The sequence below is a fragment of the Solanum lycopersicum genome, chromosome 6 (assembly GCF_036512215.1).
Source record: "Solanum lycopersicum chromosome 6, SLM_r2.1".
Taxonomy (NCBI): Eukaryota; Viridiplantae; Streptophyta; class Magnoliopsida; order Solanales; family Solanaceae; genus Solanum; species Solanum lycopersicum.
The window spans coordinates 48536474-48563392 of record NC_090805.1 but is presented as its reverse complement, the minus strand read 5'-3'; the positions used below and the strand labels follow the sequence as shown (position 1 = coordinate 48563392).

The 26919-nt window shown below is 31.7% G+C and overlaps 2 protein-coding genes and 1 long non-coding RNA gene across 3 annotated transcripts; 1 reads left to right on the top strand and 2 right to left on the bottom strand.

The window, feature by feature from the left end:
• Nucleotides 1–5338: 5338 nt before the first annotated feature.
• On the bottom strand, nucleotides 5339–7079 carry LOC101249089 (large ribosomal subunit protein P2). Its single transcript, XM_004241262.5, has 3 exons — nucleotides 6946–7079; nucleotides 6759–6856; nucleotides 5339–5767 (listed from the first exon to the last, which is right to left on the bottom strand). Exons 2-3 carry the CDS (start codon nucleotides 6844–6846, stop codon nucleotides 5517–5519), a joined length of 339 nt encoding a protein of 112 aa, XP_004241310.1. The 5' UTR covers nucleotides 6847–6856; nucleotides 6946–7079; the 3' UTR covers nucleotides 5339–5516.
• Nucleotides 7080–20854: 13775 nt separating this feature from the next.
• Nucleotides 20855–22772, bottom strand: LOC101262529 (cytochrome P450 94C1). The gene has a single exon (XM_026031737.2). It carries the CDS (start codon nucleotides 22390–22392, stop codon nucleotides 20935–20937), a length of 1458 nt encoding a protein of 485 aa, XP_025887522.2. The 5' UTR covers nucleotides 22393–22772; the 3' UTR covers nucleotides 20855–20934.
• Nucleotides 22773–24669: 1897 nt separating this feature from the next.
• LOC112941645 (uncharacterized) lies at nucleotides 24670–25899 on the top strand. Its single transcript, XR_003247068.2, has 2 exons — nucleotides 24670–25378; nucleotides 25602–25899. It is a non-coding gene; the product is annotated as an uncharacterized lncRNA (long non-coding RNA).
• Nucleotides 25900–26919: the final 1020 nt, after the last annotated feature.

Below are 26919 nucleotides of genomic sequence, written 5' to 3'. Positions count from 1 at the left end.
TGTTCATACTACCTTTCCAATCTTGAACAGAACATTGCCATGCTATTTGTATAAACAATTTACTCTTTCAAATCAGAAGGAAAATGGGATGAGAATGAGCAATATATAGGCATTCAACACTCCATCCTGTCATTCCGTAAGCTTAGACAAGGAAAAGATGTTGAGTATGCGGTCTTCCTATCATCATACATGAATTACCAAAGTTATACTAACATATCATTCAGGAAAAATAACAAACCACAAGAAAAGTGTCAAAGTTACAAGAAAAAAGACGCTAATGAAACACAAACATTCCTGAGACTGCCTAAAATAAGTTCTGGACTGGCTTTATATACTACAGAAACCAAAACTAGTGAGAAATTAATGCCTAGCCAACTCAAAATTATCTCTGCTTGTACAAGGAGGACGAAGGATGAACATCAACTGCCTTTGAGCCACGGCTTTGGTTTAGTTCAGTCGCTGGAACAGTATTAACAAACTGATGTGGTGGAGGTGTGTTTGGCAACCCCATAGAGCCTTCCAAATATGGTGGTGGCCTATAAGCATCACCATTTATGGTGTTTGGCAACTCCATAGAGCCTTCCAGTTTTGGTGATGGCCTATTAGCATCACCAGATATGGTTTTCCGCAAACCCTTAGAGCTTTCCGTGTACGGAGAAGGCCTACAAGCATTACTAGATATGGTGTTTGGTAACCCCGGAGAGACTTTCAAGTATGGCGGTGTCCTGCTAGAATCACCAGGTATGGTGTTTGGCAAGCCCTTTGAGCTTTCCATGAATGGTGCAGGCCTATAAGTATCACCGGTTTTGGTGTTTGGCGTTGATGGCCTATAAGCGGATCCATAAAATTGACCAGCATGACTTCCTATTAGCCCGGGTATGCTATCAACTCGACTCCCTCCATGACCAGCATATGGAACTCCTTGCGGGACAACATCCATGCCTGCATGAATACTATTAGCTGACATACCTGCTCCAGGTCCACCAATGGCCACACCTCTCACAGGTCCTGCCAGCGAATAACCAACATTTTCATGAATTGAGCCCTCAACAGGTCCATGCAATACCAAAGGTGGCATAAAATAATCATAATTGAGGCCAGCAGTTACACCACCTTCAAACAAGGTGTTATTGTTAATGACATTACTAGCAACTCTGTGATGTTGTGGCGGCCATGGATTTGAAGGATGCGAGTGTTTCACTTCTTTGTTTCTCAACCACACATTTCCATCCTTTTTCCTCTTATGCGATCCATGTGCTATCTTCTTATCAGGTAGTATCTGCTTATTGAATTCAGAGATTTCTTTCTCCAAGCTCGCTATTCTCTTACTGATTTCCCATCCTGGAAGAACTTTTGAAGGATCGACCTCATGAATTCTCAAACATTTGATGATCGATCTCAGATCACCTAAGTACTTCCCTTTTGCTACAATATTCCCTTGATGTGCACTTTGTGATCCATTCATGTTATCAAATGATTTCTTACACTCTCTTATAAATGTTGTTAAAAGTGTCCTAGGGTTAAATATCTCCTGCATTCCAACACTATAGACAATATGAACAGCTTTAACTACTGCCTTGTTTGCCACCATTTCCTCTATTATTTCTGGAAGCTTCGCCAAGAGAGCGTTTGATCGTTTGAGTGCATCACAACTCCACTTAAGGTTACTTACCTGAAACAAATTTCTGATATTCGCATTTGTAAATTGATCTGGAATCCCAAAACCCCCAATAAAGAAGAGCAAACCTCGGGCATCGATTTCTTGAGGCTTTCCTCCTTCAGAATTCATCCTCTCCAACCATGCTAAAGCTGTATGCTCCGCCTCTTCCTTCACCCAATTCTCAAGCTCGATTTCCTTATCGTAGATTCCAATCATTAACAACAAGCACTCCAAAATCAATACTTTAGCCTTCCTTCCCCGACCCAAAGGTGATTCATTAGCAAACTTCTTGCCCGCTGTAATATAAAACTTACCGATACAATTAAATACAAGGGTTGCAGGATTAGGCGAAAGTCTCAACGCCTTATGGACTTCTTCACGCAGTCTACGAAAATTTGAGATATGTGTTGTCATATACTTCCGCAAACCACAATGGTCCATCGTTTCACAGAAGATTTCCAACTCTGATCGAGGCGATTTCAGTTCTGAAGGAGGCGATTTCAGTTCCAAACGAGGCGATTTCAGTTCCGAACGAGGCGAAATCAGTTCTGAAGGAGGCAATTTCAGTTCTGAAGGAGGCGATTTCAGTTCCGAAGGAGGCAATTTCAGTTCCAAACGAGGCGATTTCACTTCTGAAGGAGGCGATTTCAGTTCTGAAGGAGGCAATTTCAGTTCCAAACGAGGCGATTTCAGTTCTGAAGGAGGCAATTTCAGTTCCAAACGAGGCGATTTCAGTTCTGAAGGAGGCAATTGCAGTTCCAAACGAGGCGATTTCAGTTCTGAAGGAGGCAATTGCAGTTCCAAACGAGGCGATTTCAGTTCTGAAGGAGGCAATTTCAGTTCTAAGTGAGGCGAATTCACTTCCTCGCCTCCCTCTCCCTTCACTACTTTCTCCTCTTGGTTGACTTCTTCTTCTTCTTCTAGGTCTTCAGAGGGGTCAGAGTCCCAAGATGATTCTGGCTCAGGGGCCAGGGCCGGGGCTGGGGTTGCAACTGCTGGTGATGATGATGAGGCAGGTAAAGATTGAGGGGGAAGCAGCATAGAGTTGATTGAGGTTTGTATTGAATTCATGTGTCGTTGCAGATCATTCAAGCATTGTTGGAAAGCCGTGAGGGAGTCGGAGAACGTGCGGAGATTGTCGGCAGTTATATATACCTGAGAATGTGATGGTTGCAAGTGGGTAGCCAAAGGTGGCCGCGCTGCGGCGGAAGCATCCATCGTATGCACCGTGAGTAATTCTTTACCGAAAATTGCTACTTTGGATTTTGGAATTCCAGAGACTGTTAACCTTATTCTTTTTCTTTCAATTAAATTAAAATAAGAAATAAGATGATTGAATAGTACTTCAATACATATTGGAATTGTGATAAAGCATAGTTTGATAAGGAGTAGAAAACATATTTTCCGTATTTAGTTTGGTTAGATATTTTAAAAGTTGTTCTTTTTTTTTCAAAAAAAATTAATCTAACGAAAATAATTTTATTAGTGAAAAATTACAAATTAATTGTGTCTTCTCTGTTCATTAATTATGATGATTTAGAATATGATATTCTTTTTATTTACGTACAAAACATAAAAAATAAATCAAAAAGAAAATTACTTTTTAGATAACTGAAACTTTACCGGGGAATACACACTATAAATGAATTAAATTATGTCTATTGAAACAAGTAAATTGAGATAGTAAAACTTTATTTTAATGTAAAGTTTATTAAACTCAGGAATCCATTTGTATTGTCTTATGCATGAGGCTAGACATTTTATTAAGAGGCGAGACTTAAATTTGCTGTGTAAGTCTTATGAATTTACACAGCATAGTCTCATATATATTATATTTTATTGACATAATCTTATTTAACTAGATATTTTTTAATTATATTATTAAAAAAATTAGCAAAAGTAAAATTTTCAATTATTTAACAAATAAATTTTAATAAATAACATATAATATATAGAAAAAATATTACTCGATTTTTATTTGAGAAAGGTATTAATAACCAATAAATCAGAGAAAAAGTATGACAATCACTATTTAAGAAATATCAACGTGTACGCTTGGAGCTTACACCACCTATCTACGTCTTCAATTGGAGCACGCCCTATGAATCTAGGTCTTCAATTTACGGCCCAAAACATTTTTAGTATACCCCAACAAAAAAAACATTTTTGAGAACACTGGTATTGTCCGTGTTCTTTACCCACTCCTTTGTCTATTAAATTTTTTAAGAATAGAACAAAATTATATAAAAAAAAAAGTTAAAAAAAGCTATGCAACCTCAACAGAATGTTTGCTATGAGAGTGTTATTTATTGCTAAGTCAATTGTACTATAATGATAAAATAACTAATACCATGACATGCACACATTTAATTTATATAATACCAAGCTCCAGCGCCGATGAATGTTTCGACATCAAGACCAAAAACTCAAATCAAACATGTATAATGAATTGTTTTAGGCTTAAGTCATAGAGAGCCCTTAAAGTTTTCCGCATAATTCACTTAGACACCTTAGTTAAGGCTTGTACCTATTGAATACTTTTAGACTTCAAATTTATACCACTTGAGCACTTTTTGCCTACCTGGCATTGTGAGTGTGATTCACCGCTCATAAGCGCGTGAAAGAATTTATTTTTAGTTCAAGTATTTTTTTTAAAAAAAAACAGTCAGCTTTCTTCTTCTTCTTTGTGCTTCTTTGCCATTAATAATTTCTCCTGCAATCTCCATTGCCGTTGCAATCTTTCTTCAAATTTGTCATTATCGCTGTCATTATATACTCCTCTTTTGAGCAACCACCAACATCTCTACCATTAGCCTATCATATGGTCGTTTTATTTCTTAAGATCTAAAATCGCCTGAACCTTTTTTTGCTTAAGATCTAGAACTGAATATTTGTTGATTTATGAAAATAAGCAAAGTTACAGATTGCAATTTAAACAATTCCACCACCTCTACCATTAATGTTTTACTCTGTTCTTTTCTTTTCTCCAGATTTTAGAATATTATTTTATTGTTAGATTTTTTAAATTATTTTTTTCAAGTCTAAATCTGCCATTATTGATTTCTGGTAAAGAAGAGGAAGAAAAAGAAAAGAAAAAAGTGGTTCAATGGGTAACATTAAACGTCTTCATTTTTATTTATTTTTTTGAATTTAATGATTTGTCATTGTTGATTCATACAAATGAAGAAGAAAAGTTTATTTCTTGGCTTTTCTTTGTAAGTGTTAGAAAATTATTTCACTAAAATAATAACTCAATTTCACAATTAATTGTTGATTTTCCTTGGACTTTTTCCATTGTTGAATTATGAGAAAACGAGTTGTGATGGTGAAAGAGATGTATGTACAGGGACATTTTATAAAAAAAAATTGAAGAGTTTTTCCTTTATTTTGGTCATAACTTTTTAGTTGTTACTTTGACTCAAGAAATAACTCAAAATGCCATATATGCACCATTTATTTGACAAATCTCTATGTCGGCACGAGTGTACTACACTCATTTTATATTTTTAGCTGATTGTCAAAAAAATGCTCAAATGGTTATAATTCGATTCGGTAGAGATGTTTAATAGGTACATGTTGTAGTTAAGGTGTTCAAATGAAATATACGAACAACTTTAAGGGGCTGTAGATGACTTAAGCCATTGTTTTAATATTGTAAGATCAAAAAGGGTAGATATATTGAACCAAGCTGAACATTTGAAATACATATTATAATTTCAACTGTTTGCAAATGTTTTCCATGAAAATTCTAAGTTCAAGCAAAATCTGTAAGTAGACAATAAACCTCCTAAAATACACTCTCAAGGGGAACAACAAATGGAAAAGGGGATACTTCATAAACTGATTTCTTCGACTTCTAATCGAAAAGACTGAAACCCATGTCATCGTCTGACTCTTCTTTTTCTTCCACTTTCTTTTCTTCCTTCTTCTCCTCAGCAGCAGGTGCAGCACCGCCACCACCAGGTGCAGCAACTGCACAAGCAGCACCTCCACCAGCAGGTACTGAAGCCAATTTTTCTCTGCCGGCAGCAATCAACTCAGTGATATCTTTGCCCTCAACTTGAGAGAGTAGTAGTTGAATCCTATCATCATCAGCCTCAGCTCCAACTGCAGCATGTACGACGAGTGTTAATTCAAAATGAACCACTAAAACCAGCAGACATGTATATCACAGTTAAGAACAACAAGCCAGCACAGTTTATTATGGGAGCATGAACCTAATTACGTATAGCCAGTTACATACAAGACAAAACATAAAAACAGTGAAATTCGGGATTCAATATATTCTAGTTCAGTAGGATCAACTAAATTACATGTAATCAGTTTAAGATACTTCAGAGAGAAAACCCAATATAGAATAATACACAATAGCATCAAGGTGATTAGATTGCATCAACTTTCGATATTTGAAGTTGAATCAATTATGGCAGGGTTCTTAATGCAAAAGAAAACAAGTATTACAGTGTACTTTTCTTCCAGACAGGTCAAGCAGGTAGGGCACAAGACGGATAAACTTACGCAGGCATCATTGCAGACTAACTCAAACTTACTTTGAGAACCATGAAAAACGAAAATAATAAACTTTACCCATGGTCATAATAGCCACTACTAAACCTGGTAACTTGAACGAAGGCAAGGAACGAGTTTAACTTGATGCTATTCCATAACCCCTAACTACTCTTCAGTCCCAATTTACACACTCGGCATTCAAGGGTTTCCCTAGATCCCAAAATATTTAACCCTAATTCACTTATATGAACTAGTATATAACTTTCACACACTTCAAACAATTCCAATTTCTGAAAAATCTCTACCAAACTATTTTTTCACCATTCCTACAATATTTTCTTCAGCTACCTCTATTACAATCACAAGTAAAATTGTCACAATATAAGCTGGCACTTCTCTCATTGTCGCTAATATTATCTAATCTCTAGCAATTGAGCTAAATCGCACAAGTAATTTAGGCACATAAACCAACTACATAGACATACTAATAAATAACTTCACGTATCAATCGCTATAGAGTTATATATAAATGGCAACACATTTCGGATCCATATGCAACAAAACCGTAAGATGGGCTCTAAGGTCGTACCAGATGCAAGGATTTTCTTCAAATCCTTCTCTGAAGGGGAGGTGTTGCCACCCAAGACGGCCAACAAGTAAGCGGCGATAACCTTCATCTTCTCTTCTCTGATCAAAATTAACACAACAAACAAAAAATTCAGATAAAGAGCAGAAAATAAACTACGAACAATAGAAAATTGAGAGGGAGAAAGTACTGTGGAGATTTTAAGCAAAGTGAGCCTCCGAATGGCGGACCTTTAGTGCTGCTTCTAGGGTTTATGAAGAAAGAAGGAATGATAAGATTATATAGCTAGGGTTTTGGCGGAAGGGCCCATTTGGTTTAATTTTCTTTGAAGGCCCAGGCCCTATAAGATATTGGACAATCCACAAAAATATATCCAAATGGGCTTAGTCTACAAAATTAGTCCACCTATTCTTTTGAGTAACATTTTACTTAAGAGGCCACTTTGCAGTATTCTTTTTGAAAAAATAGCCATTATAATAGTTTAATTACTTACCTCAACAATATATATTTAATTGCATGAGTTTAGAAGTGGTTATTTTCTTAAGTTTAGCCACATTTACATCTGCTCACACGTGTAGCAAGTTAGTTGATATAAATTGCTTTCTTCGTCCAATAATAGATTATGCGGCAGTAAATTATAGAAATAATTTTATCAAAGCATTCTTATTAAATATAAGTCATTCATTGGTTTACAAATTAGACAAATATTAACATACATTTCAAAATAATGTAATGGGCAGATGCCAGATAGTGTATCTTTTCTCTTGTGAGTTGTGAGAGCAAAATCCACTGAGCTATTACACGGCTATATTCTCATGAAACAAATGTGTTTAGTACGAATATATATATATATATATATATATATATTGAATTTTTTTAAAAAAAATATAACATTACTCATTAGAAGCAGCGAAAAGAAATTTTTTCATGTTATGAAATAGTCTACATATATCATATGTTCTCTATAATAATATATCGTATTATAACTGATGATGTCATTGAGAGGTTTGATCTGAGGACAATATTCGAAAATTAAAATATATGGGAAAACTTCTTTTGAAGTACTTAAAATTGACCTTAGTTGGAAAAAAAAAGGCAGCAGTCTCGTTCAGGCATTAAAAAAAAATACTTCTTGGAGTCTTTTGATTATACAATTATTTAAATAATACTAAATATAACTTATTCCAAAAGTATATAATATAATAGAAAATGTTTGTTTTACCAAATCAAATACTTTAGCACACATTTACTTTTGTCCCTCAATTATAATTCAATACGTTACATGCTAAGCACATCCGATGTTAGTGTTTAAAATGTGTTCAATAAGATGTTAATTATTAACGACTTTGTTAATTATCAAGTATTTTATAAACATCCTTTGTGTATTAGTAAGATTATAGAATTCAATTATAGGGTATAATATATTCGATGTCATGTAGAACAAATCTTTTTTTAAAAAAATTATGTTTCAATAATGTTTGGTGCATGGAATATAATTTGGTGACACGTTATTATACAGTTGGAAAGTGAGATGAGTTAATCATGGTTACGAGGTAAATTCAATATATATATATATATATATATATCAATTTTTAGACATTTTAAGTTGTAATTAAAGTAACATTTTGAAGTTTTTAAATTGAAGATAGTTGTCAATTTTGAAATTTGTAACATTGTTATGAATTTTGTATTAAAAATAGGTGGAATTCAAGATATTGTAACAAAGACATTTTTAAAGAGAGAATTCATGATAGCATATCAAATATTTCACTTGTTTAAAAATAAATTTCATAAAATTATTTTCTAAAAGTTAAGTCATAAAGTGGTTAGCCGTAAACTTTTTTACATCATGGTGATATCTAGGGGATTATGATTAAACAATTAAATTGAATCGTGATTCGAATTGAATCGTGATTCGAATCAAACCGATTAAAGAATTTGATATTTGATTTGATTTAATTAGGTTTTATTTTTAAATTTTGAAAATCGATACTATTTGATTTGATTTTGATTTTACTAAAAAATAACTGCAAAAATAATCAAATCAAATCGATAACTTAGAAATTTAAAATTTATAATTATTTATAAATAAATATAAATACCTTGTTAAATTTTAAGTAACTTAAGTCTTTAACTTTACAACTTTCTTAAGCCTAACACTTAAATTTTAGCTTAATTACAATCCTAAGTCCAATTCCATCAAAATTTATTATTTACCATTAGGGTTGTTCATGGTTATGGTTAAACAACCAAACCGAACCGTAATCCGAACCAAATCAATTAAAAAACCGATATTTAGTTTGATTTGGTTTTTAAATTTTTAAAAGCGATACTATTTGGTTTGGTTTGATTTTACTAAAAAATAACTACAAAAACAACCAATCCAAACCGATAAATTAGAAATACAAATTTTATAATTATTTATATATTATTTATAAATAAATATAAATATTTTGTTAAATTTTAAGTAACTTAAGTCTTTAACTTTACAATTTTCTCAAGCCTAACACTTAAATTTTAGCGAAATTACAATCCTAAGTTCAATTCCATCAAAAATTTATTACCTACCATATCTTTCATAAGATAGTCACACACTTAATAACTTTGTTCATGTAATGATAACTCTAGTATTGTTTATTTACTTAATTGAACCAACAATAACTCTTTTGCGGATTGTTCATGTAGTAGATGTTTTTTTTCTATCAAGATACGTAGATACTAAAAAGTTTATTACTTTCAAATCGGAAAAACCAGAAAATACTAAACCAAATCGAATCAAACCGTCAATAACCAAATCGATGGTTATTTTTTTCATTTGATTTGGTTTGATTTTAGAATTTTAAAAAACCAACTAAATTAATTTAGTTTTAATTTTAACCAATAATCGATCCAAACTCAACCACATACACCCTAGTGATATCAAAGCTTATCAATTGGACTAGGTTGAACAATTCTTCAAAAAAAAATTACTTAGCCATCTATAATAACAAATTAATATATCTTATATATATATTGTCAAATTCATTCTTTCAAGAAATATTACTCAAATCATATTCCTCATACGATATATGTCATATAGTAATAGAAAATTCCATAAAAAGATAATTGATAATTCATTCTTTCAAAAGTAAAAACTTTTTATTCCTCTATGAGATCTCTATATATACTAAAACTTTTTATTCCTCAATAAGATCTCTGTATAGTATAACATATATAGAAGATTGGTTTCATGACCACATAATATACATATCACATACTAATAAAGTATCAAATTACAAGCTTTATTTTGATGTTTTAATTTTAATATAATTTTTATGTGTTCATATTTTGTATAAAAGTTTTTAGAAAATAGAGTCATATTTTAGATTTTTTAAAAATCGTTTGCAACAGAGAATAAAGGTTGTAAAAATGATTTTTCTATTAATTTTGTTTTAATAAATAATTTAGTTACGTTAGTATTTTTTTCTTTCTATAAATTATTTCTTGTCTAGTTATTTAATTTTCTACTAACCTAAAATAGGCAGTTAATAGTTTTATCATTATATATATTTTTTATATTTGAAAAGAAAAAGAAATACACAAAAAAGTCTCACAATAAGGTTCATTCATGATTATGATAAAAAAATTCAAATCAAACCGCAATTCGAAATAAATCGATTAAAAAAATAAATATTTGATTTGATATTAAATTTTGAAAAAATTGATATTATTTGGTTAAACCAGATAGTATCAATTTTCAATTTTACTAAAAAAATCACAACAATAATAAAACCGAATCGAAAATTTAGATATATAAATTTTGCAATTATTTATATTAGAATTCATAAATAAAATATAAATATTTTGTTAATTTCAATTAATTTAAGTTTTTACTTTACTATTTTCTTAAGCTCAATACTTAAATGTTAGCCCAACTAATACAATCCTAGTCTAAGTCCCTCAAAATCTATTAGTTTGGTTTTTATTTACTTTGCCTCACACAAGATAGTCAAACTTTCTTTTAATTGAATTACTTTGTTTGTGTAATAATAATTTTAGTATTGCTTAATTGATTAAGTGAATCCTCATCAACTTTATTGTGAGAGTTTTCATATACTAGGAACAGTAAAAGCTCTATAAATTAATACTCGATAAATTAATAATTTCTTTAAAATAATATTTTTCTCCAATCTCGACTTGGGTCAATGGAAAAAATCATCAATTTCGATAAGATAATATATTTTCAGAAGACCTCTATATAAATATATGGTCACATTAATATCATAAATTAATAATTCTTTAAAAGTACTAATATATTGAAGACAATTTAGTGAAATATGATTCTACGTGTTCTGTTTTTTCCTAAAATTTAAATCTAGTTTAAGCTCATCTCTAACGGTTCTTATTGCATCCAAGAGCTCCGGTATTGTCTTTTTGAACTGCACCATAAAATATGAAGAGTTGTAAATGCGATAAGCATTTCTTTATGAGTAATTGGTTCCAAAGATATAGTATCATCTCCAACTTCATCACCAACATTGATTTTTCCGATGCTATTCACAATTTCTTTAAATTTCTGAGTTTCTAAACATGTATCACTTTCACCCGAATAACTAAATAGGTTATTGACATCCATTTTATTGTAGTAACCGAGATTATTCGTCAATAACCTCAAGTTCCTGAATGATGTTTTCACAAGTAGTTTCATTTGAATTCTTTAAGATTGAATCCCTCGGATGAATTGCACAATGTCGAAACAACTTGCTATTGTCTTAGATATATTTGTTGTCCAAACATGAATTGCAAAATTGATAGCATCCAAAACATTAATATTGCCTAGAATAGTTTGTCGCACTTCAGAGCTTCTAATATCCTACGATAAAATCTGTTTGATAATACATATTAAAATCTCTTATTATTCCATCATCACAAGGTTGGAATTAGTAAGATACAATAATTTTTATGTATCCGTTGTACTTTATATATATACTTTTTTTTAAAATGTGAAATCAATAAATATAATACATAAGTTAGTAAGATACAATGATTATGCTATATTTTAAACTAACTTTCATTAAATCTCAAATCATTCTTTAAGTTAATAAATATTAATTTATCGATTAAATAATATCTTTATAAAATAATAAAATTTCATAGTCCCACATATATTAATTTATAGAGTTTTATTGTATATATGTGTGTTTATCAAGACATGTATGTCTTTAAAAAAATTGTTACCTTCAAATCGTAAAAGATTAAAGAAATCAAAATAAATTGATAATAACTAAATCGACGATTATTTTTTTCGTTTGATATGATTTTAAAAATTCAAAAACCAATCAAATTTATTTGATTTTAATTTTAATATATAGCCGATTCAAATCGAACCATCAAAATGCGCTATTCACAATGTACTAATACCATGTACTACCAAGTACCATGTACTACTACACACTTTTTTGCCATTTCAAACAAAATAGATTATGCACTACACAATTATAGATAATGAAATGATTAACTACCTTAATTAGAAAATATAAAAATTAAAGTTAAAAAAATTGTGAAAAAAGTGAACAACTTAGTGGATGTGTGCCATGGTAGGACATTATTTATTGTTTTGTTGTATGATGTATACTATTCTGTTTAAGAAAATGTTTCAAATGATAATAGGCAAACAAATAAGCGAAGAATAATTTGATTAAAATTGATTTTTTTGTCCGAAAAAATACACACAATTTCAGCAATAACGATCAATCAATAGCTCAACGTAAGTTTTTTCCAAACTTGTAATAATTGTTTGGTTTTAAAAGTGTGAACTTAAAACGAAGGATTATGACTTATAAAAACGAATGTGATCTTTATGAAAGATTGTGTCTCTTTTAAAGTGTGACTATTTTAAAAGGTTGTTTTTTTTCCTAAGAGCTGTGACGTTTACCATTTATTGACTATAGACAGAGAGACTTTCTCTCTCTCATTAGTCTGCATCGAATTCTTTCCTTCTCTAGTATACATTTCTTATAAAAAAAAATCGGTCAATCGTATCTGTGTGTGATTCGTTGCTGTCGTTTTGAGTTTGTTGAAACTATCAAAGTTTGAGGTATCACTACTTCTTTAATGGTTAATCCGTTTTATCTTAGAAGAAATTAATCTACAATCTCGAATACTTGACGGAATTAAATTTTTTAAAAGCACATAATGAATTTGTGAACTGAAATAATCCTATTATTTTTCTGTTAATCTTATTATTTTTGATCTGTTAATCTATATATAAGAAATTGAAATTAAAATATCTTAACAAAAGTAATACACTAAATGTGTACGAATAACTAAATATGTAAGGTTTTTCCTTGATAGAATATGATAGAATCGATAATTCATGTTTTGATGATAGACAAGAAGCACAAATAATCAATAGCAAATGTACGCAGCAAAAGAAGCCAAAATCGAGTCCAAGATCGAGTAAAATGGGTCAGCCAAGTAATCAAGAAAATAGAGTTATTTGTCAAAGCCAAAAATAATATATTAAAGGTATAAGTTGATACAAATAAGGAAAACTTTAAATATATTATTAAGGAAGGAAGTTGTATATAATAAGGATTGTACTTTAAAAGGGAATCCTTGTTTAATAATAACTTCCTTACCTTATCTGATAAGGACTGAAGGCAAAAGGAACTCTATAAGAAGAAGAAGACGCGTATGAAGAATACGACGACTTCACGCAGAGAACAAGGGAGAATTATTCATCAAATTGAAGTCTTCAAGGTTGATAGGATTACTACGTTTAAAACATTCTTGAGTAAGAAGGTTTTATCGTGTAGAACTATTTGTCTTGTTTTTGTTCTTAATTGTAGTTTACAGTTTATTGTACAAAGGGTGGGTTTGACTCTTTGTAGGGTTGAGTGTTAGTAAGAGTTGTAACAAAAGGTGGGTTTGGCCTTTTGGAGAGATCGATTGGAGTCAATCGAGGGAGTAGTAGAGATAAGACTTTTGATTATTGAGTTGTAATCACAAAATCTTATAGTTGAATTAATAAAACGAGGTTTTTCCTTCCTTGAGTGAGGAAGGTTTTTAATTCAATAAGTGTTTGTGTCTTTACTCTGTCTTTACTTAAAAGCAACTTACACGAACCTGGTTCGTGTTCTGGGGTAAGGTTTCTTCAATTGGTATCAGAGCAGGTCTTTTCGTTAAAAGATTCACACCTTGAAAAGACTCAATGGCAGCACCACCTACCTCACAAGAGGGAGCTTCACAAACACGACCACCACTATTCAATGGCAAATATTATGGATGGTGAAAAAATCGTATGATGGACCATCTTATTGGCGAAAACCCTGATCTATGGGGAGTAATTCTAGATGGCCCAACCATACCTATGAAAACCGCAACTGATGGAATCACCAAAATCCCAAAGGAAAGAAAAGAATGGAATGTTGAAGACAAGCTTGCAATTCAAAACAATGCCAAAGCCAAGAAAATTCTGATATGTGGCATAGGACCAGACGAATACAATCGAATCTCATCATGTCAAGATGCCAAAGCCATATGGGAAACACTGCAAACAGCTCATGAGGAAACAACGCAAGTCAAGAAGTCTAAAATTGATAACTTGAACAGGCAATATGAGCTGTTCAGGATGGCAGAAGGAGAGACTATTCAAGACATGCACACCAGGTTCACCTCCATCATTAATGAGATGTACTCTTTAGGAGAGATAGTGCCTAATGGAAAGGCAGTAAGGAAACTCTTGAGTGTCCTTCCTGAAACTTGGGAAAGTAAAGTCGAGGCTATCACTGAAGCTCGCGACCTAGACTCACTGGCCATGGATGAGTTAATTGGTAATCTCATCACATACGAACTCAAGAAAAACCAAGAAAAGGAAATTGGAGGAAAAAGAAAGGAAAGGAACCTGGTTCTAAAAGCTACTACATCAGATGATTTTGAAGAGGAAAATATTGCCCTCATAACCAAAAGGTTCACCAGAATGCTAAAGAGAGGGCAAACCTTTCAAAAGAAAGCTTCTCAAAAACCATCTGAAAACACTAAAGACCAGGTTTGTCATAAGTGTGGGAGCCCAGATCACTTCATCAAATTCTGTCCACTTTGGGCCTTAGAGCAGAAAAAGGCAAACTCTGAGAAGGGCAAAGACATCAAAAAGGATAAGTTTGTCCCCTCAAACAGAAGAATGACAACTCAAGAGGCAGATATGTCAATGAAGAGGGCCTTTGCAGCAATGGGGAATTCATCTGATGAAGATTCTGAGGGTGATGAGACAGAAAACCAGTCTCTTCTTGCACTAGAACAAGAAGATGATTATGACTTTCTTGCCCTTGTAGCAGTGGAAACCAAGGAAGAAAAGGAAACCTGCAGATCACAAGAAACCATACTAGCACTCATGGCTGGATCAGATTCTGAAGATGATGAAGAAGATGACAATCAAAGCAAGGTAAGTTTTCATCACATCAAAGTAAATATTGAATCATATTCTAAAAAGGAACTAGAGTCCTTATTGAGTACTCTTATAGATGCATATCAGTCTGTCAATTCTGAAAGAGAACAAGTGATGGAAAACTATGCATCTTTAAGAGAAGTCAATGACAATCTTGAGAAACACAATCACTTTCTTCAAAATAAATTAAAAGAACAGATTAAAATTTCAGAGTTAAGTCACAAGGGCAAAAACTCTGCTAGTGAACTTCAATCAGCTCTAGAAGAAAAACTGAAATTGTTAACAATAAAATATCAAGCTTTAACAGAAAGGAATAGGTTGCTACAAGAAAATCTTGATCATACCAAACTGGATCTGGAAAGAAATCTTAGATGGACCAGGTCCTCTGAAATTTTAACCCAGATTCAAGAAAAGCAAATCACTAGTCGAAGTGGGATAGGTTTTAAAAAACAGAATAATCTTGTGTCACACACTATTCACATGTCTAAAAGTTTATGCACTCATTGTGGAAACTCAGGTCATTTAAAGAATCAATGTAAAGCTTTATTTGAGGCTTTTCAGAAAAATGTTAAGTTCACCAAAAAGGAAAAGACTGATACGGCTAAGAACCTGGTTCGAAATAAAAATTCTCCAAATAAAAGGTTTTCTTATTTGCCTTTATGGGCTAGAAGAAATCTTATTCATCCTTTTACTCACATAAAGGGGCCCAAGCTAATCTGGGTTCCCAAGACTAATCTTTGACTAGTGTTTCAGGTGAAGGTGAGAGGGAAAAGACCAACTTGGTACATGAATAGTGCATGCTTCAAAATAGTGCTAAAAATGCTAGAAAATTTCCTCTCGCTCTTTGATTTTCAAGGAGGCAGTTTATTCCTTGAAAAGGATGAGAAAAATGAAAAAAAAAAGGTTAAAGAAAGTGACATGATATCAAACATCTTTGATGATGCAAATTTAGGGAACACTGCATATGAACCTGGTTCACAGCTAACAATCATTGATGCACCTGCAACATGAATTACTACTTATCTATGGTTCTGGAGATTAGGGGAATATTAGAGCAATCAAGACAGTAAGAGTATGGCACACCTTCGGGGGAACTTTGTTGTGTGAACATGGTCCTTGTTGTTCATTGGAAGGTATTAAAAATTGACAAGGGTTGGTTCTCTGTGAATCAACTTGAGATTCATTTGATCTGGGAGAATATGATGATGCGACATTCTTGCGAAGGTCTTGAATATGAAGAACTTGAGAAAAATCAGTCAAAGCATGGTGTTATTGAAATAAGTTGATGCATTATCATGATTTCCTTTAATAATTGGCTAGTAAAAGAATAATCTTACGCTTGAGTAATTATACAATGAATATCTACTAACTCAACCTCGTACTGTAACAGGTACACACTCAAGTCACATCTCAAACAATGCTTAGAAAGTTTGCGGATGTTATCTCTACTCTTTGCTAACACCATTAAGTAAATCATGAAGAAACACAAAAAAAAGGGGGGAACCTGGTTTCTCTGTAATACTCAGGTATGTACCATCCTTTTTCAATGCATTAATTTCTTGAGTTTGGGTCAAACATAAGCACTAATGAACCTGGTCAATCATCAAAAATTCAACTTTCTTAAAGATCACCAAGAACCCTCTTTGACAATAAGCATCGTTCAATCCCAAACTGCTCTAATGACTAAAATCTCAGTATTGAAGTCACTCATGCTTTAATTTAGGGGGAACCTTGCTTTACCACCTACATCTGAACCAGGTTCATAAACTCCAAAATTGATATTTCATCCATTCCAAGTGTATAACTTGTCTATCTCTCAGGGGGAACAATTCTCACAGAAATAAATTGTTGTTTGCTATCATTATTGATAAACACATCTCTTTGTGCACCAAAATGTGATGAATCTCTTACTGGTAGTTGGTACTCCTTCAAAGTTGTCATCAAGAAAAAGGCTATCAAAAAAAAAAAGGAAGAAAATCATGGAGGAATGAAAATGTTACGGAGTAGAGTTAAAAAAAAAGGGTGATGATGTATCTCATGCTTCTCTTGATGAAATTTCACATTCTAAGAAAACTGATCAGAATAAAGAAGCTGGTGCACAATGGGCATACTGAAAAAAAATTATCAATGGCAGTAAACATCCCTTTCTTCCTCACTTTAGTAATCTTTGTCCCAATCCTTATCCTCAAATTTTATACTCTTTTGACTCTTTGATGTGCTTATGTCTGTCTCATACTCATGATATTATATGTTTTTGATTAAGGGCATAAACTGGTACATATTTGTTTATTTCGTTTCTCATTGAAGATCTTAATTGTGTATGAGTGTAAGATGACTAATATCCTCAGATTAACTAACCATTTTGTTAGCAGAAGTGTACTTGAAAGTGTTGCCCAAGTGGCTATGAGTTAAAAATGATATTGCACTCATTGAATGTTATTCGAGTTCTTTGGTTATTGATTTTCAATGATGCCAAAATGGGAAAATTATATAATGTGGATAGACATATGCATAGTTTGTCATCATCAAAAAGGGGGAAATTCTTGGTGAATGAGAAAACATGAAGTTTGTAGTTTTGATGGATGACAAAGAATTGAAGTTTTTTTGAAAATCTGTTAACTAGAGTGTTTAATGCATTTGAAGTACCATTGGGAGAAGGCAGGATTTTAACTTGTGCAGATATGTTCACTCAAACCATTCTTGCTGATTGTGGCATTCCCATGGAGTCGGAGCAGGTTGCAACTGCGTCTCCACGTACATCTGGTCATGTTGCTCAGTTACTCAGGGAACTTAAAGTAGCTGAAGAAAAGTATGCCACTCTTGAGTCAGAAAATCAAAAGTTATGTGCTGAACTTGACACTTCAAATGCTGAAATTCACAGGTTGAAGGATCAGTTAGTGCAGCAGCAACTTGCTAACAATGCAAGAGTTGACAGAGTTCTGGATATGCTGGCTTCTGCTTCAACTAAGCCTGGTCAACCTTCACATTGAAAAAGCATCTTGTTTGAACCTGGTTCTCTTAGTTGTTTAAACTTATTATGCTCAACTGGCTGGGCTTATATTGTTGCTATGGATGTTGATTGGGTTTGTTTAGCCGCTGTTGGATTCTTTTTGATTTGTCAAAAGGGGGAAGAGTATTTGCGCTTGCATCACACAGAAAGATTTGTTTGTCTTCATCAAAAAAGGGAATATGATAGAATATGATAGAATCGATAATTCATGTTTTGATGATAGACCAGAAACACAAATAATCAATAGCAAATGTACGCAGCAAAAGAAGCCAAAATCGAGTAAAATGGGTCAGCCAAGTAATCAAGAAAATAGAGTTATTTGTCAAAGCCAAAAATAATATATTAAAGGTATAAGTTGATACAAATAAGGAAAACCTTAAATATATTATTAAGGAAGGAAGTTGTATATAATAAGGATTGTACTTTAAAAGGGAATCCTTGTTTAATAATAACTTCCTTACCTTATCTGATAAGGACTGAAGGCAAAAGGAACTCTATAAGAAGAAGAAGACGCGTATGAAGAATACGACGACTTCACGCAGAGAACAAGGGAGAATTATTCATCAAATTGAAGTCTTCAAGGTTGATAGGATTACTACGTTTAAAACATTCTTGAGTAAGAAGGTTTTATCGTGTAGAACTATTTATCTTGTTTTTGTTCTTAATTGTAGTTTACAGTTTATTATACAAAGGGTGGGTTTGGCTCTTTGTAGGGTTGAGTGTTAGTAAGAGTTGTAACAAAAGGTGGGTTTGGCCTTTTGGAGAGATCGATTGGAGTCAATCGAGGGAGTAGTAGAGATAAGACTTTTGATTATTGAGTTGTAATCACAAAATCTTATAGTTGAATTAATAAAACGAGGTTTTTCCTTCCTTGAGTGAGGAAGGTTTTTAATTCAATAAGTGTTTGTGTCTTTACTCTGTCTTTACTTAAAAGCAACTTACACGAACCTGGTTCGTGTTCTGGGGTAAGGTTTCTTCATTCCTTATTATTGACATAAGTATTAAAAAAACGCTTAATGCATCGATTGATATGTTTTAAGCCTAAAAAATAAAAACAAAAATACAACTCAAACTTTTACCCTTGAAATTTGATAGAAAGCTTCTTTGACATTTTCTTCTATTGATGAAATAAAAAAGGCCACATGGATATATTCCCCTGTTAATGGTCTATTTAAATTATTTCTATTCTTGCAGCATAACTAGTGGAAATTAATACCACATGCCTTCTATTATTTAAACCCACAAAATGTGTTGACAAAAATAATTAAGAATTACAAAAGGGTAAATCACATGTTTTAGAGCTGCAATTAGGGGTGGCTAAGTGGACATCAGATTGAATATGAGCGGATCAAAAGGAGTGGGGGTAAAAAATAGATTATACATAAATATGATGTTTAATTTGATGTTAGTTGGCAATTATAATTTTTAATTTTGAGTTTGTGTAATTAGATATTTGAATTTGTATAAAATTGAACAAATGAACATAATCGTCCTACATGACAATTTTATAACATACATGACATCTTATGTGTCTTATGTCATATAGTCACATGTGTCTACTTATTCAATTTTATACAAGTTTAAGTGTCTACTTGTACACTCAAAGTTTGAGGGTATAGTTATCCGTTGAATCCAAGTTAAGGGTCATATTTATATATTATGCCTAAAATATTTGACTCATTTCCTTTTGTATTGTCCCTAATTACTTATTTATTTTGACAAATCAAAAAAAGATAAAAGTGAGATTGCTGATTTTCAAAAAAGTCTGATAAATCTTCCATAAAAATTGACATGGTCAAGATAACTTTGTTTAACAAATATGATAGATATCTATTTTTTTAAATGAATTAATTTATATTTGATTCAATTTAAAATTGATTGAATATCTAACTCATTCCAAATATAAAAATAATCGTAAATTTTAACCATTTTGTCACCCTAGCTGCGACCATTCCAGATTCTGATGGAAGAAGATGCATGGAAATTCAATATTCTTAATTGACCAAATTATTCCCCTGTTAAATTATATATTAAAAATTATTTTATTAACATGGCCAATATATCACGACAACTCGAACATTGACTTCTACTTTTAGAATATAACCGACACAATTAATTATTTCAATCTTCTAGTTAATTAAACGTTTTATTCTTATTGATGTTATTCATGTGACTACTAATAAGGTCAATTAGCTAATTGAAAGCCACTTAAAGTGGATCACAAATCTTGTTTAAAGAAAAATCAAACAAGCAGAGTCTTCATTATTAACAAGATAATACTCGTAGGTTTTCAAGGCAATTTATGGTGTTTGTGAACTCATGGTCTCTCCGCCAAGTTAGAGTTAGTGTTAGCATTTGGAATGAGTTTTAATCGTTTTTCGTAAATTCATCGTTGAACTTTATCGACTACATGAACAACGAACTCTCAAACATATGTATTAGATTAGAGCAAAGTTACTAGCTAGATTATGTTGAACTCATAATTTAATGATTCTATTAAGATCTAAGTTTGCATTTGGCATATATCAAGATAAAATAAGTGTGAAATATAGCCAATATTTTTTTGAACAATTTTGTTATTATATCATCATAAGTCATAAGCTTTTTTGACGTTAGTCGTCTATATACACATAGTTCAGCTTGCTCTAAGCCTAAAACGCTAGCTAAAAGATAGAAGTATAAACTAATAATTAATTACAAAAGTTGTACAATACTGACTCTAAATCTTGAATTCGTGTCAGTGTCTATTGTTCTCGTCTTTTTTGAACCATGATGGGAAGTCCGCCTCTCACGGTGGCTGTCAATCCCGGCATGAACTTAGGTGCCTGGTCTTTAGCCAAATGAACTTGAAAGTCGAATTGCCTAATCAAAGCCAAAGCAACACTCTTCATTTCCACAATAGATAAATCTTTACCCAAACAAACCCTAACACCACCTTGAAAAACGGGATATTTAAAAGGACACTGTGCCTTAAAAACCCCGTCTTCCAACCATCTTTCTGGCTTGAATTCTAAACAATCTTTACCCCAAATACCCTCCATCCTCCCCATTGCATATGGATGATACGTCACCCTCGTCCCTTTAGCCACGAACGTACCATCAGGGAGCGTATCGTCTTCTTGACAAAACTTGGAATCAAATTGAACAGGCGGAAATAGCCTAATACTCTCATGTATAGCTGCAGTCAAAAAATGCATTTCCCGAATTCCTTCGAAAGTAGCTAGAGTTCCATTTACTGTTTTTCCCATTACTCGATTCGACTCAGCTCGAATTTCATTAATAACATGTGGATGTTGAGCTAGTAGCCAAAAAAAAGTAGTCAGTCCGGACGCAACAGTGTCTCTACCCGCCAATAGAAAACTGACGATAATGTCCCTAAGGAGTTTATCATCATCAATATTCCTCATGAACCTAGACAAAACGTCATTTTGGGAAGAAAAATCGTTTTTTCTTTTCTGAATTATTACCTCCTCAGCAAGTACATCAACTTTTTCGATCGCTTCTTTTAGCTTCTTTTCTGATCCAATATTCAAACTCCTTTTAATTTTCCACACTAAAGGTGAAACCGTCATAGCTCTTTCAGCAGACAATTTCGAAGCTAAATCAAATGACTCTTGAAGATCTGAATCTGGTAATGATAATTTCAAACAACCAGGATCCATACCAAATGAAAATTTACAGATGCTATCGAACGAAAAACGTCGTAAAACATCTTGTAAGTCCAAAACAGTATGGATATTACTTTCCAAAAGCGGAATCAACCGGTTTCTAATTTCGTCACTGACGATATCGAAAGCGTACGAGCGTATCGATACGCGTCCGAGTTCTAAACTTGCCATCTTCCGTTGAAACTTCCACATTTCGCCGTCTACGGCGAAAATTCCTCGGCCTAATAAATCGCCGAGGATAGTAGAAAACTGTTTTCCTTTAGGAAAATTATCGAAATTTGTTTTAAGCATGTATTCAACGTTGTTTGGATTTGATGTAATGACATTTCCAAGAACGTGTACATGTATTGTACCAGTGGGTGATTTTTTGAGTAGATAAGAGTACCAATCGCAAAGATTTTTGAACTCTAAAGACCATGTAGAGTTCAAATAGCTTTTGCAAATCTCACACTCACAATAAGGTTTAAGTCTAGAAAGAAAAAGGAGAATTGATAAAACAATAGCCAAAATCAAGAAAAAAAGAATAGTAGCCATTTCTATATATGATGACTTATGTAAAAGTGAGTGAATGAGTAGAAGTGAATAGAGGGCGTTGCTATTTATAATGAAGAGGAGGATGATATTTATGGAATTTTCAATCCTACTTTTCTAGATAAACCAGAAATCTACGTAATCAAATTTTTTTTTTTTTTCGCTAGTGACACAACCCTTTTTTTTTTTAGAGTTCATCATTTTATCTATATTAATTATATTTATTAATTATAAAATAGTTGAAATTAAAAATTTTAAATTTTAAAAAAATTTTACTTTTTTAAAAATAATTAATTGAAGGTATAATAGATAAAAAATATTTTTTTAATTTCTCGAAATAAACAAATAATTAGAGATAATTAAAAAATAATAAATAAATAATTAGAGACGGAGAAATATATTAGTCAGATTACTTATTTTAAGTTTTAGAAAAGGACATTACATTACAGCTAGAGGATGACCATAAAGGACAGCGACGTGAAGGGGGTACACGAGTTACGCGTGCGCTAAAAAATATTTATTTGCTTTAGCTCTCGTTTTAGTTTATGTTATATAATTTAATTTGACGTACGTAAAATTTAAAAAAATATATTTATAGTGGTCATAAATTATTCATTAATAGTACGATGTGTATTTTAAAATTATATTGTTATAAAACATAAAAATATGTTATTTTCTTGGGATTCGTGAGTTGTATAAATATGAAAGGAGATACGACACAAAAATTATCAACTGTCATTTATCGTACGCCGTATATTGTCTATTATAACACTTGCTCTATTTGAATCAATTATTGTTAAAATCTAATTATAGAAATGAGTAGCTAATAATGGATAATTAGCTGTTTTTATCATTTTAATATTTCTTAATCATCTATGGAGAATTATTCTTTAATTTGTAATTTTGGTTTAGAGGAACATAATTTGGTAGTCCTTTGTAGTAACGCACTTGCACTGTGTAATGGGAAGTAATTATTGATTAAAAATTAGTGGATTCCAATTAATATAGCATTACTTATAAAGTGCGTGTGTGTTGTGTGCTACAAATTATTTGATAAATATTATTATTATATACTATAATTATGTGACACCTGTCTAGCTAAGATACAATTTAATATTCATATAAATTGTTTTCAACGATTAAAAAAATTAAGTAATTAATTCTGATTTATTCCTCCTAAATTAAATTAGTACGCATTTTCCTTGTTTTATTCATAGGCAACTTTCACATATAGCAAATAAAAAATTTATATTTGTATGTTATAGCAAACTTTGCATAATTATGCTCCATACCGAACATAAAACTGTATAATTCGCTATACATATACAATTGAATAATTCGTTGGCCTAAATTGTATAATTCGCTGGCCTATTTCGCTGTAATTATATAATTTGCTATCCTATTTCACTGCGATTGTATAATGCACAATTGTATAATTCGCTGCCTATTTCGCTGCATTATTTTTATAAAATTTGTTTTGCATACAGTTGAATCGAATTAAAATGTATGTATATTGCATAATTATAAGTGTATGGCAAGAAGATATATGTTTTTCTCTTGCTTTATACAAAAACAAAAACACAATATATACACTTCTGTTGTATAAAGCTTGAGAAAATTGTATTTCGCTGCAATTGTATAATTCGCAATTATATAATTCGTTGGTCTTTTTCTCTGCAATATTTGAAGTAAAATGTTTGTAAATTGTATAATTAAGTGTATAGCACGAAGATATATATTTTTGCATGTGTATATACAATTTTCTCTCGCTTTATACAAAACAGAAACAAAATTTATACACTTCTGTGTATAAAGCGAGAGAGGCGAGCGAGATTTTTGGGAGAGAGACGCCTGACAAACTTTAGCTAACGTTTGTTATGGAGCACAACTAAATCAAATCCTAACTACTCCATTTATTTTAGGTTATTAATTTGTTGTTATATATAATTTTCCTTTTATTTATTGGTTAAGACTTGAGTTTCACAAAAAAAACTATTTTTAATCTAAGGTGTTATATATTGACATTTTCAGATAAGTACAATGTACATATTGTTAAATTAGATAAAAATAACTAATAAAAGTGAAAAAAATACGATTTTTAATAAATTGATTTGATATTTATATAGAGTAAATAGATAGATAGATAGAAGTCGTAATTAATGTCGCCCATGTCGGCAACATGGGGCAAGTTACATATGACAAAACGACGTCGGCAAGTCTAACTGGTACATGAACAAACATTTAGTATATAATAATACTTTTTTTAAGACAGATTGGCACTTTGATAGACAAAAAATAATGTAGTTGTCTAAAGAATAATTAGTTCATTTTAACTCTTATCCATATGCTGAACATGTCTAGTTGCATTGTCTTCGATCTCTTCTTGTCAATTTATACAAAGGAATAAAATATCTCATGGCCAAACATGTTCCCTTGAGAAATGAGAAGTGATACATTTGTAAGGTTCAAAATTGTCATTGACATGCTAGCTAACTAATTATCTCAAAGTTTAACAAGATTATTTTAGTTTATACTGGAATTATTTTATACGTAGATTGATTTCGATCTTCAGATTACATGTATTTTGCGTTTTCAGATAAATATATCGTGGATAATTGAAGTCAAATTCGATATTATTCATTCTAAATACATTGTATTATATTCAAGTGAGTTGCATTGACTTTCTCGTTCATCCTTCTCCCTCGATCGTCGAGTAATATATGTATTTAAATATTTCTGATTTGAGATTATTAATAAACAATATGTAATTATTTCGAAATTCAAACTATAGAAAAAAATTAGTAAATATAATAGCATTGTTTTTATTATTGGAAATATTAGAGACCACGTTCGCTACGTTTATAAGAGTGGACGTAAAAGGGGGTAGAATTTAATTTCACTTTAGTAGAAAGCAGAGTGGAAAATATGTAGCTTCTCAAGTTTTTTAAAAAAACGAAACAAGATGCCGTGGGATGTGTCGACTAGTGAGGTACATGCACAAAGATACACTTGCACATTTGAATTAGTGCTACGTACGTTTTATCTTTTTCTTTAATGTGACAGGACATGAGTCATGACATGTCTACTTGCCTGTGAATTTATTTTTCTTATATAAATTTTCGTTATTATTTATTCGTTACCGGTCAATGAGACATACTGAGTACACGTGATTTCATACTCATTCTATATTTATTGCATTCTTTGTGGTGCAGATTCGATTTCGAGTAGGAGCACATCTCGAGGAGCAGTTTGAGTCCGAATTTAAAGTGCATTGTAGTCGTGGTGAGCTGCTTGGTTGTTCTGTGGCCCACACCTCCCTCTATCTTTTATTTATTCTGTTATTCAGTTTTCAGACAAGATATTCCTTATGTTAGATTTGTCATTCTAGTTTCAGATTTGCATCGTATTATAGAAGCTCTTGTACTTATGACATCAATTCTTGGGTAGTATTTTTTTTTCAATTTTCCGCATTCTTAATTATAAGGAACTCAGTGTTGGAGAGTTGACTAATTGTTGTCTTTTCACTCATTAGTTAGTTATGTCTGTTAAAATGTGTTGGTTGGCTTACCTATTGGTTGGGAACATAGGTGCCATCACGACTGGTGATTTTTGGGATCGTGACACAGATATTGATAGAAATAATAATCTCGAGATAATTAACTAATTTAAATACTATTTTATCTCGCTCTTTGTCTCGATATTAAAATACTTTTATCTCACATATCAAACGACACTATATACTTTTTATTATATTATGAAAATGCTTTTTTCTTTATCTCACTATTTAGAAAAAAACATCTTTCTTCAAATCAAATATACAACAAGTGTGTAATTATTTATAAAAAAATATTATCTTTCGTAGTACCAAGTACAACGTAAGTGTGAAACTACTTATTTACCATTTTAACAAGTACGTACGTACTCACTGGCATGCATATGCAAATTGCAATCATGTTTCCCACACGTTTTGAACATAGGACAAATTTTTGTATATACTTTATTTGAGAAACAAATTGGCCTAATAACAAGTAAAGGTCGTAAGTTGCAACTAATTGTAAAATATCCACTGAGACTATACAAGTTGATTGTGATAACTAAAAGAGAATCAACAAGTTGGATATATATATACATACACTATACTTTTTATTCTTATATAATATAATGTTGTGGGCTGTGGACATCAAGAGTTTGATTTTTCTACTCACAATCCATTCACACTAACCTCAAAAATTTAACTTACTAATCAAATATTAAAATGAAGAAACTTGTCTTGTATTTAATAGTTGGGTGTAAACATGAATATATATGAATTAAATTTAGGACAACTTGCATAAATTTCATTAATTCAAAAACTAATTTTTTAAATATATTTTAGTTTGCAATATTATTTATCTTACTAGATTTTAGTGTCTCCAAGTATGTATAAATATCGGTAATTAAGATATGTGGGATCAATTTAGCTATAATTTGTACTCTAGATACATTGTATCCAAGTAGATTCACATGTATTTAGAATACATATCAAATCTC

Bases quoted from the DNA above. Each gene is read 5' to 3' on its own strand.
- LOC101249089 (XM_004241262.5), bottom strand. From the start codon at position 6,846: ATGAAGGTTATCGCCGCTTACTTGTTGGCCGTCTTGGGTGGCAACACC. The intron at 5,768-6,758 runs GTACGACCTTAG...TACATGCTGCAG, and splicing joins GAAGAAAATCCTTGCATCTG to TTGGAGCTGAGGCTGATGAT.
- LOC101262529 (XM_026031737.2), bottom strand. From the start codon at position 22,392: ATGGCTACTATTCTTTTTTTCTTGATTTTGGCTATTGTTTTATCAATT.